The 18,521-nt window shown below is 42.1% G+C and overlaps 2 protein-coding genes across 28 annotated transcripts in view; one reads left to right on the top strand and one right to left on the bottom strand.

The window, feature by feature from the left end:
* The window catches only part of neb (nebulin), an 87,694-nt gene extending 74,188 nt beyond the window's left edge, over positions 1 to 13,506 (top strand). For 7 of the 25 annotated variants that reach the window (XM_046363199.1, XM_046363202.1, XM_046363187.1 and 4 more), the window contains 17 exons: positions 249 to 353; positions 978 to 1,085; positions 1,531 to 1,623; positions 3,793 to 3,885; positions 4,420 to 4,512; positions 5,085 to 5,177; positions 5,702 to 5,794; positions 6,372 to 6,464; positions 6,982 to 7,074; positions 7,666 to 7,758; positions 8,398 to 8,490; positions 8,944 to 9,051; positions 9,285 to 9,471; positions 10,088 to 10,180; positions 11,739 to 11,879; positions 12,097 to 12,200; positions 12,505 to 13,506. In XM_046363199.1, coding sequence (XP_046219155.1) covers positions 249 to 353; positions 978 to 1,085; positions 1,531 to 1,623; positions 3,793 to 3,885; positions 4,420 to 4,512; positions 5,085 to 5,177; positions 5,702 to 5,794; positions 6,372 to 6,464; positions 6,982 to 7,074; positions 7,666 to 7,758; positions 8,398 to 8,490; positions 8,944 to 9,051; positions 9,285 to 9,471; positions 10,088 to 10,180; positions 11,739 to 11,879; positions 12,097 to 12,200; positions 12,505 to 12,678 — 1,857 coding nt within the window. In that variant the 3' untranslated portion in view covers positions 12,679 to 13,506. The remainder of the gene's footprint in view (positions 1 to 248; positions 354 to 977; positions 1,086 to 1,530; positions 1,624 to 3,792; positions 3,886 to 4,419; positions 4,513 to 5,084; positions 5,178 to 5,701; positions 5,795 to 6,371; positions 6,465 to 6,981; positions 7,075 to 7,665; positions 7,759 to 8,397; positions 8,491 to 8,943; positions 9,052 to 9,284; positions 9,472 to 10,087; positions 10,181 to 11,738; positions 11,880 to 12,096; positions 12,201 to 12,504) is intronic. The other 18 variants (XM_046363195.1, XM_046363192.1, XM_046363191.1 and 15 more) reach the window with 18 other exon arrangements.
* The window catches only part of rif1 (replication timing regulatory factor 1), a 30,956-nt gene continuing 25,420 nt past the window's right edge, over positions 12,986 to 18,521 (bottom strand). For all 3 annotated transcript variants that reach the window (XM_046363215.1, XM_046363214.1, XM_046363217.1), the window contains exons 29-34: positions 17,132 to 17,263; positions 16,766 to 16,852; positions 16,371 to 16,486; positions 15,374 to 15,527; positions 15,057 to 15,177; positions 12,986 to 14,729 (exon numbers count right to left, since the gene is read on the bottom strand). In XM_046363215.1, the coding sequence (XP_046219171.1) occupies positions 14,479 to 14,729; positions 15,057 to 15,177; positions 15,374 to 15,527; positions 16,371 to 16,486; positions 16,766 to 16,852; positions 17,132 to 17,263 (861 nt within the window). In that variant the 3' untranslated portion in view covers positions 12,986 to 14,478. The remainder of the gene's footprint in view (positions 14,730 to 15,056; positions 15,178 to 15,373; positions 15,528 to 16,370; positions 16,487 to 16,765; positions 16,853 to 17,131; positions 17,264 to 18,521) is intronic.

Raw genomic sequence — 18,521 nt, 5'->3', positions numbered from 1 at the left:
CATTGATATGAGGGATATAGATTGATATGAGTTGAATATATTGACATCAGAGTTGACCAAGGTGTTGTGTGACTTCTCGCTCTCTCTCTGTGTGTGTGTGTGTGTGTGTGTGTGTGTGTGTGTGTGTGTGTGTGTGTGTGTGTGTGTGTGTGTGTGTGTGTGTGTGTGTGTGTGTGTGTGTGTGTGTGTGTGTGTGTGTGTGTGTGTGTGTGTGTGTGTGTGTGTGTGTGTGTGTGTGTGTCCAACAGAAAAAGTACAGGGAGGAGGCTAAGAATACCATGTCTCACTATGTGCCCATCCTGGACACCCCTGAGATGATGAGAGTCCGTGAGAACCAGAAAAACTTCAGCACTGTAAGTAGAACCCTTTTAGAACCTTCTGTTTTAGAATCCTCCGTTTGGAACCAAATGCCCAGGTTCCAGATCTCAGGTCCATCATCACCCATGCCAGTCAGTGGCAGCAAGGTGGCTCTCTGTGTGTCTTCGGTGTCTTCTCTTCAAAGTATTACCTACAATACTTTATATACATTTACAGTAGATGTTCATTGTTTATTTATGAACATCTGTTGTGTTGTGCTGTCAGAACTAATGAAAACCAGCAGCATACGGTACATTATGTTTATTATGTAATTGTCGATTCAGAAAAGCCAGGCTCAAGGCTTTTTATTGTTCTTGGGAAGAACAGCAGCTAATTACATAGTTGAATCTATATAATTAGAGAATGGCATATTCCATAAACAACAGTAAAGAGATATTTTTCCCAGTGTAGAGTAGACCATGCGGTTTATGCATTTTACTATCGGCAGTACAAAAAAAAGGCAGTGCGTTTGTAATGTTTCGCATATTCATTAGAGCGCCATTGTTTTATCATGGTTGTTGCTTTTTTCTCTTTTTGTTTTCTTTTTCTATCTTTTCTTGATTTTTGTTTTGTTATTATTGCGAGACATTTTAACTGCACTTGTGCTCTTTTCCCTGTAGCTTCAGTACCAGACAGACCACCTTAAAAACGTTAAGGGCAAAGTGTCATCAATAAAGGACACCCCTGAAATGCTACGTGTTAAAGAGAATACAAAGAATTTCAGCTCGGTATACCTACTGCTACATGAGTATCTTTTAAAAATATGTTTGACCTTTTCTAATAACAGATTTTCACATTTTTATTTTTTATACCTCCCCTTTCTTGATATTTTTATTTCTTTGCTTATTTTTTGACTCTCTTTTGAACTGAAAGTTAACATTCCCTGATATGCAGCCCTTTTTGATGTAGATAATATAGATATTAACTATGATAGATCGTGCGAGATGTGCCCAGGGTTGCTGTATTTTTCCTATAATTAGCAGCTTTAACCTTTAGGTTAATAACATTTTTAGATGTTAAACCTCTGGTTTGTGCAATGCTTAAGTGCCATTATATGGTAATTATTTTACTGTTAGCCAACCGGTGTAATGCTTCAGTCATGTGCCATCTAGAAATGTTTTGTGTGAGGCTAATCGTCGCTCACTACTTTTTGCCTCCTCTTACTGTTTAAAGATTCAGTACAAAGAGGATTTGGGAGGAGGAACAGCTCTGTCAGACACCCCAGAGATGGACAGAGTTAAACGCAATCAGACAAACATTAGCACGGTACACTGTAGTGTGAACCTGCTTTTCTTCTCCTCTCCACCCATCTTCACTCAGGCTACACTTCCATGCCATAGGCTCCATGCTGACCCCCATACCACCACCAACACAGTTCCCATAATTTTAAAAACAAGACCATATAATGGTTTAATCTTTACATAATGGCAACCATTTTTAATTTCCACCTTTTCAACACCGTTCTGCAGAGTTTATACTAATCTCAGAGTTCATTGTCCCAGCAGACTCAGCAGAAGTCATCAAACAAAACAATAATTCATTACATCTAAGATCTGTAATAAACTAAACCAAATATCAACCTTTCATTCACTCAGAAGTTTCCTATTCAGCTACAGTTGAAGTCAGACGTTTACATACACTTAGGTTGGAGTCATTAAAACTCGTTTTTCAACCACTCCACAAATTTCTTGTTAACAAACTATAGTTTTGGTCAGTTAGGACATCTACGTTGTGCATGACACAAGTAATTTTTCCAACAATTGTTTACAGACAAATTATTTCACTTACAATTCACTGTATCACAATTCCAGTGGGTTAGAAGTTTACATACACAAAGTTGACTGTGCCTTTAAACAGCTTGGAAATTCCAGAAAATGATGCCATGGCTTTAGAAGGTTCTGATAGGCTAATTGACATCATTTGAGTCAATTGGAGGTGTACCTGTGGATGTATTTCAAGGCCTACCTTCAAACTCAGTGCCTCTTTGCTTGACATCATGGGAAATCTAAAGAAATCAGCCAAGACCTCAGAAAAAAAATATGTAGACCTCCACAAGTCTGGTTCATCCTTGGGAGCAATTTCCAAATGCCTGAAGGTACCACGTTCATCTGTACAAACAAGAGTACGCAAGTATAAAGACCATGCGACCATGCAGCCGTCATAGCGCTCAGGAAGGGGACGCGTTTTGTCTCCTAGAGATGAAAGTACTGCAAATCAATCCCAGAACAACAGCAAAGGACCTTGTGAAGATGATGGAGGAAACAGGTACAAAAGTATCTATATCCACAGGAAAACGAGTCCTATATCGACATAACCTGAAAGGCCGCTCAGCAAGGAAAAAGCCACTGCTCCAAAACAGCCATAAAAAAGCCAGACTACGGTTTGCAACTGCACATGGGAACAAAGATCGTACTTTTTGGAGAAATGTCCTCTGGTCTGCTGAAACAAAAATAGAACTGTTTGGCCATAATGACCTTCGTTATGTTTGGAAGAAAAAGGGGGAGGCTTGCAAGCCGAAGAACACCATCCCAACTGTGAAGCACAAGGGTGATAGCAACATGTTGTGGGGGTGCTGATGCACTTCACAAAATAGATGGCATGAGGGAGGAAAATTATATGGATATATTGAAGCAACATCTCAAGACATCAGTCAGGAAGTTAAAGCTTGGCTGCAAATGGGTCTTCCAAATGGATAATGACCCCAAGCATACTTCCAAAGTTGTGGCAAAATGGCTTAAGGACAACAAAGTCAGGTATTTGAGTGGCCATCACAAAGCCCTTACCTCAATCCCATAGAGAATGTGTGGACAGAACTGAAAAAGCATGTGCAAGCAAGGAGGCCTATAAACCTGACTTTGTTACACCAGCTTTGTCAGGAGGAATGGGACAATTTCACCCAACTTATTGTGGGAAGCTTGTGGAAGGCTACCTGAAACATTTGACCCAAGTTAAACCATTTAAAGGCAATGCTACCAAATAATATTTGAGTTTATGTCAACTTCTGACCCACTGGGAATGTGATGAAAGAAATAAAAGCTTAAATCAATCATTATCTCTACTATTATTCTGACATTTCACATTCTTAAAATAAAGTGGTGATACTAACTGACCAAAGACAGGGAATTTTTACGAGGAGCTAATGTCAGGAATTGTGAAAAACTGAGTTTAAATGTATTTGGCTAACGTGTATGTAGACTTCTGACTTCAACTGAACATTGTTTAAAGTGTTATAAACGGTGTATGCTGTAAACTTAACTGCTGTTACTGCTGTTAACAATCATGACTACATGTGAGTGTTCTTGTGCTCTACGCCAGCTGCATTGTCACTGTTTTCAGTGAGGCCTTCGTCTTTGCTGCTGTGTGTATGTACAGTATGTGTGTGCTTTATATCTGTCTTGCTTTGTCTCTGTGTTCCTCATGGAACCCCTATGGTAGATAAAGTACAAGGACTCGTTGGGTCAGGGAACAGCCGTCTCAGACCTACCTGAGGTGAAGAGGGTTCGTGAGATGCAGAAGAACATCAGCTCGGTATTAAAGTCTCTATCTAGCCCCGTCTAATTTCCCAACCAACAAACTCCCAGAAATGTCATGCCTTCTCTGTCATATGACCCCTAACTGACCTCAAATAATGCCCTCTAAACTATCCATGGTTATTCTCCTGACCTTTGACTCCTGTGCGCCAAGATGAAGCCTAGCGCTTCCTCCTGAATACAAAATAACATAACTTCCTTTTTTCCTCCAAACTAAAGGCCCAAATAGAACCATCCCCTTTTAGTTTTCTTGTTTTTCAATCTGTGTCCCACCAGACAAACAAACTGCATTTAGATTTTTCTTCTCCAATTTTTGTTTCAAATCATTTCATCATACTTTTTAATTTAAAAAAAATATATTCTCAGTTTCTTACTGTAGTGCTGTGAGATTTCAGAACAGTAGTTTAACTGTAACCCAAACCTTTGCATGTATTTTATGGCGGCCATCATAAGTTTACAATATCCTTTGTTTGTATTTAAGTGGGCAATCAACCCTCTTTCTGACTGGTTGTCCCTGTGTTACTGTTTAAAGATTCAGTACAAAGAGGATTTGGGAGGAGGAACAGCTCTGTCAGACACCCCAGAGATGGACAGAGTTAAACGCAATCAGACAAACATTAGCACGGTACACTGTAGTGTGAACCTGCTTTTCTTCTCCTCTCCTCCACCCATCTTCACTCAGGCTACACTTCCATGCCATAGGCTCCATGCTGACCCCCACACCACCACCAACACAGTTCCCAGATTTTTAAAAACTAGACCATATAATGGTTTAATCTTTACATAATGACAACCATTTTTAATTTCCACCTTTTCAACACCGTTCTGCAGAGTTTATACTAATCTCAGAGTTCATTGTCCCAGCAGACTCAGCAGAAGTCATGAAACAAAACAATAATTCATTACATCTAAGATCTGTAATAAACTAAACCAAATATCGACCTTTCATTCGCTCAGAAGTTTTCTATTTAGCTACTTTGTGTATAGTGTTATAAACTCTATATGCTGTAAACTTAACTGCTGTTAACAATCATGACTGTTTTACCTACATGTGAGCATTCTTGTGCTTTACGCCAGCTGCATTGTCACTGTTTTCAGTGAGGCCTTCGTCTTTGCTGCTGTGTGTATGTACAGTATGTGTGTGCTTTATATCTGTCTTGCTTTGTCTCTGTGTTCCTCATGGAACCCCTATGGTAGATAAAGTACAAGGACTCGTTGGGTCAGGGAACAGCCGTCTCAGACCTACCTGAGGTGAAGAGGGTTCGTGAGATGCAGAAGAACATCAGCTCGGTATTAAAGTTTCTATCTAGCCCCGCTTAATTTCCCAACCAACAAACTCCCAAAAAACTCATACCTTCTCTGTCGTATGACCCTTAACTGACCTCAAATAATGCCCCCTAAACTATCCATGGTTATTCTCCTGACCTTTGACTTCTGTGCGCCAAGATGAAGCCTAGCGCTTCCTCCTGAATACAAAATAACATAACTTCCTTTTTCCTCCAAACTAAAGGCCCAAATAGAACCATCCCCTTTTAGTTTTCTTGTTTTTCAATCTGTGTCCCACCAGACAAACAAACTGCATTTAGATTTTTCTTCTCCAATTTTTATTTATAATAATTTCATCAAACATTTATTTTTTCTTCTCAGTTTCTTTACTGAAGTGCTGTGACATTTCAGAACAGTAGTTCAACTGTAACCCAAACCTTTGCATGTATTTTATGGCGGCCATCATAAGTTTACAATATCGTTTGTTTGTATTTAAGTGGGCAATCAACCCTCTTTCTGACTGGTTGTCCCTGTGTTACTGTTTAAAGATTCAGTACAAAGAGGATTTGGGAGGAGGAACAGCTCTGTCAGACACCCCAGAGATGGACAGAGTTAAACGCAATCAGACAAACATTAGCACGGTACACTGTAGTGTGAACCTGCTTTTCTTCTCCTCTCCTCTCCACCCATCTTCACTCAGGCTACACTTCCATGCCATAGGCTCCATGCTGACCCCCACACCACCACCAACACAGTTCCCAGATTAAAAGAAAAAAACTAGCCATATAATGGTTTAATCTTTACATAATGACAACCATTTTTAATTTCCACCTTTTCAACACCGTTCTGCAGAGTTTATACTAATCTCAGAGTTCATTGTCCCAGCAGACTCAGCAGAAGTCATCAAACAAAACAATAATTCATTACATCTAAGATCTGTAATAAACTAAACCAAATATCAACCTTTCATTCGCTCAGAAGTTTCCTATTCAGCTACATTGTGTATAGTGTTATAAACTGTATATGCTGTAAACTTAACTGCTGTTAACAATCATGACTGTTTTACCTACATGTGAGCGTTCTTGTGCTTTACGCCAGCTGCATTGTCACTGTTTTCAGTGAGGCCTTCGTCTTTGCTGCTGTGTGTATGTACAGTATGTGTGTGCTTTATATCTGTCTTGCTTTGTCTCTGTGTTCCTCATGGAACCCCTATGGTAGATAAAGTACAAGGACTCGTTGGGTCAGGGAACAGCCGTCTCAGACCTACCTGAGGTGAAGAGGGTTCGTGAGATGCAGAAGAACATCAGCTCGGTATTAAAGTTTCTATCTAGCCCCGCTTAATTTCCCAACCAACAAACTCCCCAAAAACTCATACCTTCTCTGTCGTATGACCCCTAACTGACCTCAAATAATGCCCCCTAAACATGGTTATTCTCCTGACCTTTGACTTCTGTGCGCCAAGATGAAGCCTAGCGCTTCCTCCTGAATACTAAATAACGTAACATCCTTTTCCCTCCAAACTAAAGGCCCAAATAGAATCATCCCCTTCAATTTTTGTTTTCAATCCTACCAGACAAATTGCTCTTAGAGTTTTCTTCATTTTTTGTTTCTATTAATTTCATCATACTTTTTAAAAATCTTTTGATTTTATTTCTACTCAGTTTCTTTACTGAAGTGCTGTGAGATTTCAGAACAGTAGTTTAACTGTAACCCAAACCTTTGCATGCATTTGATGGCGGGCATCACAAGTTTACAATATCCTTTGTTATTATTTGAGTGGGCAATCAACCCTCTTTCTGACTGGTTGTCCTCGTGTTACTGTTTAAAGATACAGTACAAAGAGGATATGGGAAGAGGGACAGCTCTGTCAGACACCCCAGAGATGGAGAGAGTTAAACGCAATCAGCAACACATTAGCACGGTACACAGTATTATAGTGTGATCCACCTACCTACCTTTCATCTACCATCCATATACTCCTGTCTGTCCTGCTCCTGTTATTCAAGCCCCTGTACAACTCAAACCCCTCTTTAATTCCCCTGTCCAACCCTTTCCAATCTCACCCCACCTCAAAACTTATCTGTGAAAGATACCCTATTAAACCAGCCTTTATCACCATCTCATCAAACATATCATGTAGTAATGATACTAATGTAGCTTGTTCCAGTTAAACATTCATTTTTCCCAAAATGAAGCAAGTAGATGATGATTTTACGATGTCAAGTTCTCTGCTAACATGTAACTATGTCTGAACAATATATTGGTAGAGGAACCACTCTCTGTGATTACATGTTTCCATCTAAGAGGTGAGGCCCAAAATGCTGTTGCTGAAGTTCTGTGTGTTCATTTGAGCTTTATTCCTCTGTATTTGCTCTTGTCTTTGTGCTATTATGAGTTCAATGCCATTTGTAGCTGCTGTCTGTCTCTGGCTTACGGTTGCTCTCTGTGTGTATGTCCATTGTGACATCTCCTCTACTCTGCATGGGACCCATGCTGCTGATCTGATGTGTAGATAAAGTACAAGGACTCGTTGGGGCAGGGCACAGCCGTCTCAGACCTACCAGAGGTGAAGAGGGTCCGTGAGATGCAGAAGAACATCAGCTCGGTACTAGAGGAAACCATTGAACCCACCAACACGTGTTTCTGTGTTTCTCACTGGGTTTAGTTGACATTTGAGCATGACCCTCCCTCACCTCCTTAAACCGTCTTCTTTATCTGCTGACCCCTGACCCCTCATCATCAACCCTCATATGCTCCTTTTATCTTCCTGCATCAGCGATGCCCATCGGTTCAGGCTGGAGCTCCCTGAGCTACAGCCCCTGTCATCAACAATCCTAATATAACACATCCATCCTTCTCCCTCCTATCTATCCATCCATCCACCTTCCAACATCAGTATACATTTACATTTACATTTAAGTCATTTAAATCACCTTTGACTCTCCCTTAATTCCAACCAAAAACACCCTCTATGATGTGGCTCCCTCATGTTCCGAGTGTTTTTGCTTTTCCATTTTTCCCTTTCCATAACCTTTTTTCCCACAAAGTTTTGATCTCCTCTCCACAGCAGTGTTATTTTTGTGTTATTATATCTCCTGTTTTAGTGTGGCAACTAACATCCTTGCCATGCTGTGGAGGCTGCAGATGTTTTAGTGTGTGTGTGTGTTGGGTTGTGTGATTGCTGTCTGTGTTGTTGCAGTGTGTCTTACGGTCCCCTGGGGGGCATTGTGTTTCTGTTCTGTAGGTGTTGTATAAGGACAGTTCTGCTAAAGGAACACCCCAAGTGTTCACTCCAGAGATGGAGAGAGCGAAACGGAACCAAGAACAAATTAGCTCGGTACACCAGCCATCCTCCATGACCTGTGTGCCCCTTTAGAACCCACGTTTACCCTCTCTAACTCCTCCTTCTTCTTTAGTTAACCATATTAATCAGATCTACAGTAGTCAGCCTCTCCTCTCCTCATCTCTTTTAATACCACCCACCAGCTGTGATGTGTTGTCTGTATTATCATCACTAACCCTCTCCCTTGTTCTTGAAACTAATCAACTTCCTCCTGTTCCCCTGACTTTCTCACACTCCAATCACCCCCATTAAGGATTGGAAAACACACTCCTAACCCCCTTATGAATTCAGACACACCCTCTTAATCCACACCCACTCTGAATGTTTGAATCTCCCTGCTAATATCATCTGTCAGAGTTCCCAATAATAAGCCCTTCTCAGAGTGGGCCTGTCTGTTAACTCTGGTGCTCACTTTGTTCCTCTGCTGTCCTCTCTGCCATCCCACAGGTGTTGTACTCTGACAGCTTCCGTAAGCAGGTCCAGGGCAAGGCTGCCTTTGTGTTGGACACACCTGAGATGAGACGGGTCAAGGAGACTCAACGCAACATTTCTGGAGTTAGTCTCTGGTTTTTATAATGTTATTAAGCTTGTAAAGTCATTTATATGTAATAACTGATGCCAGACAAAAATGTATCACTTTCATAATTCGTACCAATGTTAAACCATACCACTTAAATTGAACTAGGCTTTCCACGTAGTCCTTTATTAAAATGAAATAACATATGCCATACCAAGTTGATTACTCCTTCCCTACCGATGTGAAACAATCCCAGTGCTGTGTCCACCAGGTGAGATACCACCAGGACTTTGAAAGGACTAAGGGCAGCTTCACTCCCACTACCTCTGACCCTGTCATGGACCGCGTGAAGAAGAACACCCAGGAGTTCAGCGACATCAACTACCGTGGCATCCAGAGACGCGTGGTCGAGATGGAGAAGAAACGTGTCGTGGAGCACGAACAGGAGACTGTCACTGGTACCCAATAAAACACACACACACACCCACTGTAGTGCCGTGAATCAATCTGAAACCGTGCTACAGCCAGTGGTGGAAAGTACAAATACTTTCAAATACTACTTGAGTTGTTTTTGGGGGTATCTGTTTTTGACAACTTTATTTTATTTAGGTATGTAGTGGAATAAAATGATGTACTTTTTACTCCATACATTTTCCTGACACCCAAAAGTACTCATTACATGTTGAATGCTTGCAGGACAGGAAAACTGTCCAATTCACACACTTATCAAGAGAAAATCCCCGGTCAACCCTAATGCCTCTGTTCTGGCGGACTCACTCAACACAAATGCTTTTTTGTAAATGATGTCTGAGGGTTGGAGTATGCCCCTGGCTATCCAAAAACTAAACTAAAAACGAGGCTGTCTGGTTTGCTTAATATAAGGAATTTTGAATAATTTATACTTTTACTTTTGTACATAGGGATATTTGAGCATCGGATTGAATCCAGGCCTAGATATACGATGTACTTTTTAAATGCAGAATGGGTCAGAATACGTACATGGACAATGAAGATAATTGCAGGTATTGGAAACCCCAGCAGACCATTAAAGCCTCTCTGTCTGTTCACCCTCAGATCTACGTGTGTGGCGCACCAATCCCGGCTCTGTGTTTGACTATGACCCTGCTGAGGACAACATTCAGTCCAGGAGTCTGCACATGATGTCAGGTGAGAGACGCCTGGGCATGACATGATTTACATTACAGGAAATCATATAAATGAAACAATTCTGAATTAGTTATACAGGTAACAGCCAAAATAATGGAAACACCAGCAAAGTGTCTTAATAGGTAGTTGAGCAGCCAGAACGGCTTCAATGCGCCTTGGCATAGATTCTACAACTGTGTTGAACATCTGTCAGGAGGAATGCATAACTATTCCATAATTTGGTGTTTTGTTGATGGTGGTGGGAAACGCTATCTCAACTGCCACTCCAGAATCTCCCATAAGTGTTCAATTGGGTTGAGGTCTTGTGACTGAGATGACCAAGGCATATGGTTTACATCGTTTTCATGCTCATCAAACCATTCAGTGACCATGTGTGCCCTGTGGATGGGGACATTGTCATCCACTCCCTTCAGGATAGAAATGATTAATCATAGGTTGAAGGCACTCAGAATGGCTGTGTATTTACTGGCGTTTACCTTGCCCTCTCTGTTTATTCCATGTGTAACTTTGTTGTTGTATGTTTCGAACTGCTGTGCTTAATCTTGGCCAGGTCTCAGTTGTAAATGAGAACTTCTCAACTAGCCTACCTGGCCAAATAAAGGTGAAATAAAAATAAATAAGGGGTTGAGTGGACATAAACCATGCCAGGAAATGCACCCCACACCATAACAGAGCAGCCAGAACCAAATCGAATAAACTTGTATTTGTCACGTGCCGAATACAACGGGTGTAGACTTTCCCATGAAATGCTTGTTCACGAGCCCTTCCCAACAATGCAGATAATACAAAATAATCATACAAATATTAAAACGAGGAATAAAATACCCAAGAATGGAGCTATATAGTACCAGATCAATGTGGAGCTATATACAAGGAGTACCAGATCAATGTGGGGCTATATACAAGGAGTACCAGTACCGGATCAATGTGGAGCTATATACAAGGAGTACCAGTACCAGATCAATGTGGAGCTATATACAAGGAGTACCAGATCAATGTGGCCTGTCCATGTGGGCATGCGCTCCTTTCTTTCTGCTGTCGTCCACGTTCACCTCCTTGGTCTGACTGACATTGAGGGAGAGGTTGTTGTCCCAGCACCACACTGCTAGGTCTCTGACCTCTCTGTAGGCGGTCTCATCACCATCGGTGATCAGGCCTACCACCTTCTTGTCATCAGCAAATTTGATGATGGTGTTGGGAGTCATGTTTAGCCACGCAGTCGTGAGTGAACAGGGAGTACAACAGGAGGGAACAAAGCACACACCCCTGAGGGGCCCCCGTGTTGAGGGCCAGCTTGGCAGAGGTGTTGTTGCCTACCCTCAATGCCTGGGGCCGGCTCGTCAGGAAGTACAGGATACAGTTGCAGAGGGAGGTGTTCAGTCCCTGGGTCCCCAGGTTTGTGATGAGCTTGGAGTGGACTGGCACGCTGCCGGCCAATTACGTGGCGGGGACTACGGAACCCTCATTTACTCACGCGTTTCCATTATGTTGGCAGTTACCTGTAGCTTAAAATACAAATACAAAAATTATTCAACCCATGACATTCCTTATCTGACAGTCCAAGCCCAGCGACGCAGCAAGGAGCACTCCCGCTCCACCAGTGCTATGAGTGGTGTTGGCGATGAGAAGTCTGAGGTGTCTGAGGACCCAGGACACCACATGTCGCTGTACAGCAACGGCTTCACTCTCCCCTCTATGGGTAGGTCTACTGTAGTAGGTCCTCCTCTGCTCACTCACAACCAAGTTTAGATATCACACCACCAAATCACTTTGGACCACTTGAAGTTTGTGTCCACATGGATTTAAGACCTATATATTCAAACCTCATCAATACTTTGTATAGTCAGTACCCTGTGCCCACTCCTCTTCCTAACTTTGACAGCTGACTTGACTAATGTCTTTCCTATCTCCTGCAGGCTACACACACACCAAGACCGTGGAGCTGCAGCAGAGGTCTTCCTCTGTAGCCACCCAGCAGACCACAGTGTCCTCTGTCCCCTCCCACCCCTCCACCACCGGGGTGAGTACTGTACCCATGTACCACGCTCACAGGGAAAAGGTCATTACCATGGCAACCAGTCCTCAGTTTGTTGGCTGCTGACTGACTGTGAAACAGATTTAGACATTTTATTGCCTCCACATTGGGAAGGGAGATGCCAGAAAAACAAGGAGGCCTGTGTTGGGAGTTTTTGGCAAAATCCATTTGGTGGGATGTTGTGCACTACTTTGTTCCAAAAATGGATTTGTAAAAAAGATGTCAGTAAACCATCCGCTGCTTTCTTTATCAGCTACCATGACTAAAATCTATTTTTTGTCCCTTTCAGAAAACGGTGCGTGCCATGTATGACTACTCCTCTGCCGACAGTGACGAGGTGTCCTTTAAGGACGGTGATGTCATCGTAAACGTGCAGGCCATCGATGAAGGTTGGATGTACGGCACCGTGCAGCGCTCAGGCAAGACTGGCATGCTGCCGGCCAATTATGTTGAGGTTATCTAAAGACAAGGCCCACCCATCCCCCCCAATCCTTCCTCCAGAGTGTGCGAGACTTCCACTGGGCTCCCTGATTGGCCCCTACCTGCGGCTGAATCTGTCACTTCTTAAACCTTCTGTGTAGACTAGTGCTTAAAATGAGATTTTAGTAGCTGTGTAACTATTAGTCTACTATAGTATATTGTCTACATCCGTTTCATTGTTCCCTGTGGATGACGTAGAAATAAACATACCTATATATAGACTACTGTCAAATGTTAAACCTCTTCCAAGACCTTGTTTCGCAATAACAATATAACAAAATCCCATTGTGTAAATTGCAGGCAAATGTATTTATCAGTTAAATATTCTTAAAGTTAACTTTCACACAAGAGATGGGCTACATGCAATTTAAAAGTGAACGTATGGAGAGAATAAAGTTAATATCACCTAAGTCTACAAGGGGTTGATGAAAATAAATTACAAAGATGTGTAACCTTAAACCTTACCGAGGCATCAGCCATTGTCTCAATGATCTAACCTTAAACCATGGGTCTGTTCAGGATCTAACATTACAGAAAGTTCAGATAGAAATGTATTGTGTAGAACAAATGTTTGTTTGTCAGAGAATAGGGAACCGTGTCAGCTCTATTCACTGCATTTCCATCTACAACGTTCAGAGCGTTTCACACCCCAGTTTCGTGCGCTCTGAAGTTGTAAAAGAGCAGCCTCTTCCCTCCTGAAGGCTGGCCACTAGTTGCATATGTGTTTTGTTTCTTCTAATTACCTAGGTCTGGGGGTCAAGGAGGTCATATACCTTAAATCAGTAGCTAATAAAGCACACCACGCTCTGCACTAGTGCTCTCTTGTGTTCCTATTTCTGGATCTTGTGGCCTCCCCACTTTGATTTAGCTACATTACATACATTTCCTGCAGTTCAAAATGCAGAAACAGAAAACACGTTAGCAGTGAAACCGACATCAGTGTGCAAAGCTTAGCAGTAAAGCGTCCTCTGAGTACAACTCAGGATAAACTGTCCATAACATGACAGAAAGGCCCCAGGTTCGAGCCTCGTCAACACACACTCGCCCTCCATGACAGCGTACCATCCAGTTGCACCATAGAAGAGGTTCCAATTCGCTAGCGCCACTGGCAACAGGCAGCTGTATCACATCCGGCCGTGATTGGGAGTCCCATAGGGCGGTGCACAATTGGCCCAGTGTCGGCCGTCATTGTAAATAACAATGTTCTTAACTGACATGCGTAGTTAAATAAAAGCTTGCCCTGGCATGAGCTTATGGAACATTCACTTTCCATCCCCCTATACATCCAAAATAACACTTGGTGATACACCCTCATAAGTTCTTATCCTTTATTTAAGAACGCAAAATGTAAAAAGTGCCACCTTCCTAGCCAGTATTTATTGCTAAAAAGTCCATTCGTGGCAAAGTCTTGGAACAGCCAATCAGAGACCGTGCTTCCCTTTCACTCGTACCATAGCAACAGTTAATCATCACCCAACCTTTCGGGCTAAAAAGAAAAGTGGACAAAGGACATGGACATGAGAGAACATGGACAAAGGCCAAAGACAACAGGAGTTAAAAACACGTAGCACAGTCCTGATTAATTGTTAAGAGTGTAATAGGAAAAACAGCGATTGGAGTGTTCAGGTTCGAAGTCCATGGGGCCTGGCCACCCATATATAAAAAAAAAAAAAGCTCTATAAGATCTCTAAAAATTCAAACAACAACGTTCCACCTTCCACAAATGTCAATAGGCACCCTCAATTCCCAAGATATGCAATCCAAACCCCGTAGACCGTTTGGATCAGGGTCCGCTGTCCTTGTTCTGAGAAAGTAGTCTGCCTTGCAGCTGCACCACTACATTCTTCATCATCCTTCCCAGCTGATCATGGAGCTGAACAAGCTGGTCAGGGGAGCAGCGGCTCAGTTCCTCCCCAGCTAGACGAGCTCCCAGGGACTCCACCTCCAACAGAAGATCCCCCTCAGGCCTCTGGTGGTCAGGCCTCTCCCCTGGACCCTGCTCCATGGACACTGGCTCATCCAACATCTCTGTGGCTACAGCAGGGATCAGAGAGAAGACCATGTATGACATACTGAAGACGAGCGGTATTAGTAATACTACAGCTCGCTTAAACTAGATTGAAGGTTTATAGAAAAATATAAAGATGTTTTGAGGTATTGTGACCTTAAAATGAATTAAAAAGTAATTAAACTGTGGCCTAGGCTGGGTTACAGTACAGCACTGTGACAACTGTTGCTTTTAAAAGGGCTAGATATTGATTGTTAAAGTAACATATTCAATTCAAATCGCACCAAAAAAAAAAAAAAAACATTATCATTAGGACATTTATCTAAAGTGGAGTGTATTTGGTAGGAACTCACCGAGGGCCTCTCCAGGAGTGTTCTCCTCTTCCTGGTTCTGAGGAAGGGTTGGCTCCTCCAGCTCTGATGTCATGTTCTCCATCTCTTCAAAACTCTTCAACTCATCACTACGGCCCTTCCGCTGAAGCAAGGACAAGGCAAACAATCAGATACAGCCCAAACAGATGGCATCAGTTCAGGTGGGTTTTATCTGCAGCCATAATCTATGTAGGACAATTATTTATCTGGTAAGATAAGGTGAACAGAAGAGATTTCATTTTCAGTTGCATTTTTAGAAGGTGGTGGAAAGTTACTGTTTTGAAAGTTTTAGGCATTACCTGCTGTTCGTGGTATGTTTTAAGAGCTGTCTTCACATTAGAGATCTTTGGGGAGCGAATGGGAAGGTTCTTGATTTCGCTGGGTGTGAGAGCACTGAGGTCTCCAACCGTTTTGATATTACGGGCACGCACAAGATGACCAAAACCACGAGGCCTATAGGAAGAGAGAGAAAAATAAATACAAATCTCTCTCCGTGGCTGGGGGGGGGTGGAATCTCAAACTGTCCACTATGAAGTTTTGGATGTCAGCAACACTTATTATTGAAAGGAGCATCAAGCTCATCACTGCACTTTCACCACCCTGTGAAGTTCATCATAACATATTTCATCTGTAGCCTAACAAACAGCATGCTTTCCTGAGTCGTAGTAGGAGGACCAGACAACGTATCTCCTTTACTTCAATATGATGGTTTTATATCAGTATTTGCGCATAAAGGCGTTTCCGCCATCATGTCTCGCTTAATTAATTTAACCAACACACAAAGATCCCATGTTGTCTAGCATATTGTTTTGTCGACATTTGGAAGACAATTTTCTGTTTCCATCAGGCCCGTCTTGACATTTCTTATCCGACATTCAGTTTACGCATTAAAAAGTTGCCGGAAATGAAGATTTATTTGCATTGTCCCTGTTAAATAAACCTAAATAATTGAGGGTCTTATTCTGGTGACATGATGATCGATACTTGGCTGCCGTTTGACAACTAAAAAGAATCTCGCTCTCTTGTCCATGATCATCTCATCATGTAGGCCTTTTTTTCTTTCTGGGTACATTAAATCGCAAAGGTAATATTTTTATGTACACTACGTAATCAACACACTGCATTTTATCCACAAATCAATTTGACACATCTGGTGGGAAAATGCGCATATTGTTTTTATGCAGATTTTAGAATATTCACATGAAAATCTGTTGTCAATTGGATGGAAACCTAGCTAGTATGTCAGATTTAGCCAGCCAGAAAAATGTTCCATCATATAGGGATTTATGTCCTCACCACATGTTGGAGGTGATCTGAGGCAGTACCGCCTCCACAGGCGCAGAACAGCTGACCAGGGCCGGGTACACACAGTCCTTAGGGATGGGCCTCGGCTCCTGGCTCATCTCTGAGATCTGAAACAACATTCATCAAGTCAGCCACTGATCAAAGGAATTGGACTCATGTACTTGTTCTTCAAAAATATGATGAACAACAATCATGCACTTTGAGATATCATGCATTTCTGTATGTAGTAAAATTAATGTCCTTGTTCTTGATAATAAGGTTTCTATAATCGGATACATTTGGTTAAAAAGGATTGAATTTGGATTTTTAAAAAGGTAAACCGTGTTGCATTTATGATGGCGTCTGAAAATAACTTGGGTACTACCTGTCTAGCTGGGGAAACATACCAGGCATTTCTTGGAGCTCTTGTACCCCGGGCTGCGGAGATTGCGTGGACTACAGATCATTAGGCCCTTTGTTGGTGTTGTGATATACTGCAATATAGAGCAGAGGTTAGGCTAAGAGTCCAAATGTAAGACATCAAAAAAAAAGTAAAGGCAAAGTTCTGTTAATCTATGGCCACCTATAGAGCGGTATCCTCCTTGACATCTGCATGATTAACTAAGATTCTACACACGGTCTCCCATTGATGACGATGAATGATTTACACGAAAGTCCAAGTGGCACATACTTGACCCTAAATCAAACCTATAAGGATTTTGTGCAAAGTATATCAAATTACATTTAATAAACATCACTGGTGGATCATATACCTTAGGCTGAGTGATGCTACTGCTGGCAGTTTTGGCTCTTGGGGAGCTGGATCGGATGACAGGGCTGCGACGGTCAATGTCATCTGCCAGCTCCTGGTGTTGGATTGGGTCGGCAAATGATACTCGTCGAGACTGCAAAATATAGATTCATTTAACACTGTTTTCAGAACTTGCTAATGCCATTCTAGATACATCAAGGTTTCTCTTCAACGAATGTAATTTTCAATTCATAATGATTTAGTGAAATGCAGATAATTCAAATAAATGCATACAGAACCTTCGGAAAGTATACCGACCCCTTTAGTTTTCCCACTGTGTTAGGTTAAAGCCTTACTCTAAAATTTCTTAAATATATTTTTCAAATCCTCAAATCTACACACAATACCCCATAATGACAAAACAAGTTTAGAAATGTTTACAAATGTATTAAAAATAAATACTTGTTTACATATAAGTATTCAGCCCCTTTGCCATGACACTCGAAATTGACCTCAGGTGCATCCTGTTTCCATTGATCATCCTTGAAATATTTCTACAACATGATTGGAGTCCACCTGTATATTTATTTTACCTTTATTTAACTATGGCAAGTCAGTTAAGAACAAATTCTTATTTTTAATGACGGCCTAGGAACAGTGGGTTAACTGCCTTGTTCAGGGGCAGAACGACAGAATATTTACCTTGTCAGCTCGGGGATTCGATCTTGCAACCTTTCAATTACTAGTCCAACGCTTGAACCCCAAGGCTACCTGCCGCCCCAGATCTGGGAAGGGCACTAAACATTTCCGCAACATTGAAGGTCCCCAAGAACACAGTGGCCTCCATCATTCTTAATTTAAATTAAATAAGTTTGGAACCACTGAGACGCTCCTAGAGCTGGTCGTCCGGCCAAACTGAGCAATTGGAGGAGAAGGGCCTTGGTCAAGGAGGTGACAAAGAACACAATGGTCACTCTGGGAGAATCTTCCAGAAAGACAACCATCTCTGCAGCTCTCCACCAATCAGGCCTTTATGGTAGAGTGGCCAGGCGGAAGCCATTCCTTAGTAAAAGGCACATGACAACCCGCTTGGAGTTTGCCAAAAGGCACCTAAAAGACTCACAGACCAAGATAAACAATATTCTCTTGTCTGATGAAACCAAGATTGAATTATTTGGCCTGAATGCCAAGCATCACGTCTGGAGGAAACCTGGCACCATCCCCACCATGTTTTTCAGCAGCAGGGCTAGGGAGACTAATCAGGATCGAGGGAAAGATGAATGGAGAAAATTACAGAGAGATCCTTGATGAAAACCTGCTCCAGAGCACTCAGACGGGCAAAGGTTCACCTTCCAACAGGACAACGACCCTAAGCACACAGCCAATACAACGCAGGAGTGGCATCGGGACAA

The sequence above is a fragment of the Oncorhynchus gorbuscha genome, linkage group LG09 (genome assembly GCF_021184085.1).
Source record: "Oncorhynchus gorbuscha isolate QuinsamMale2020 ecotype Even-year linkage group LG09, OgorEven_v1.0, whole genome shotgun sequence".
Classification (NCBI taxonomy): Eukaryota; Metazoa; Chordata; class Actinopteri; order Salmoniformes; family Salmonidae; genus Oncorhynchus; species Oncorhynchus gorbuscha.
This window is presented reverse-complemented; position numbering and strand designations above follow the sequence as displayed.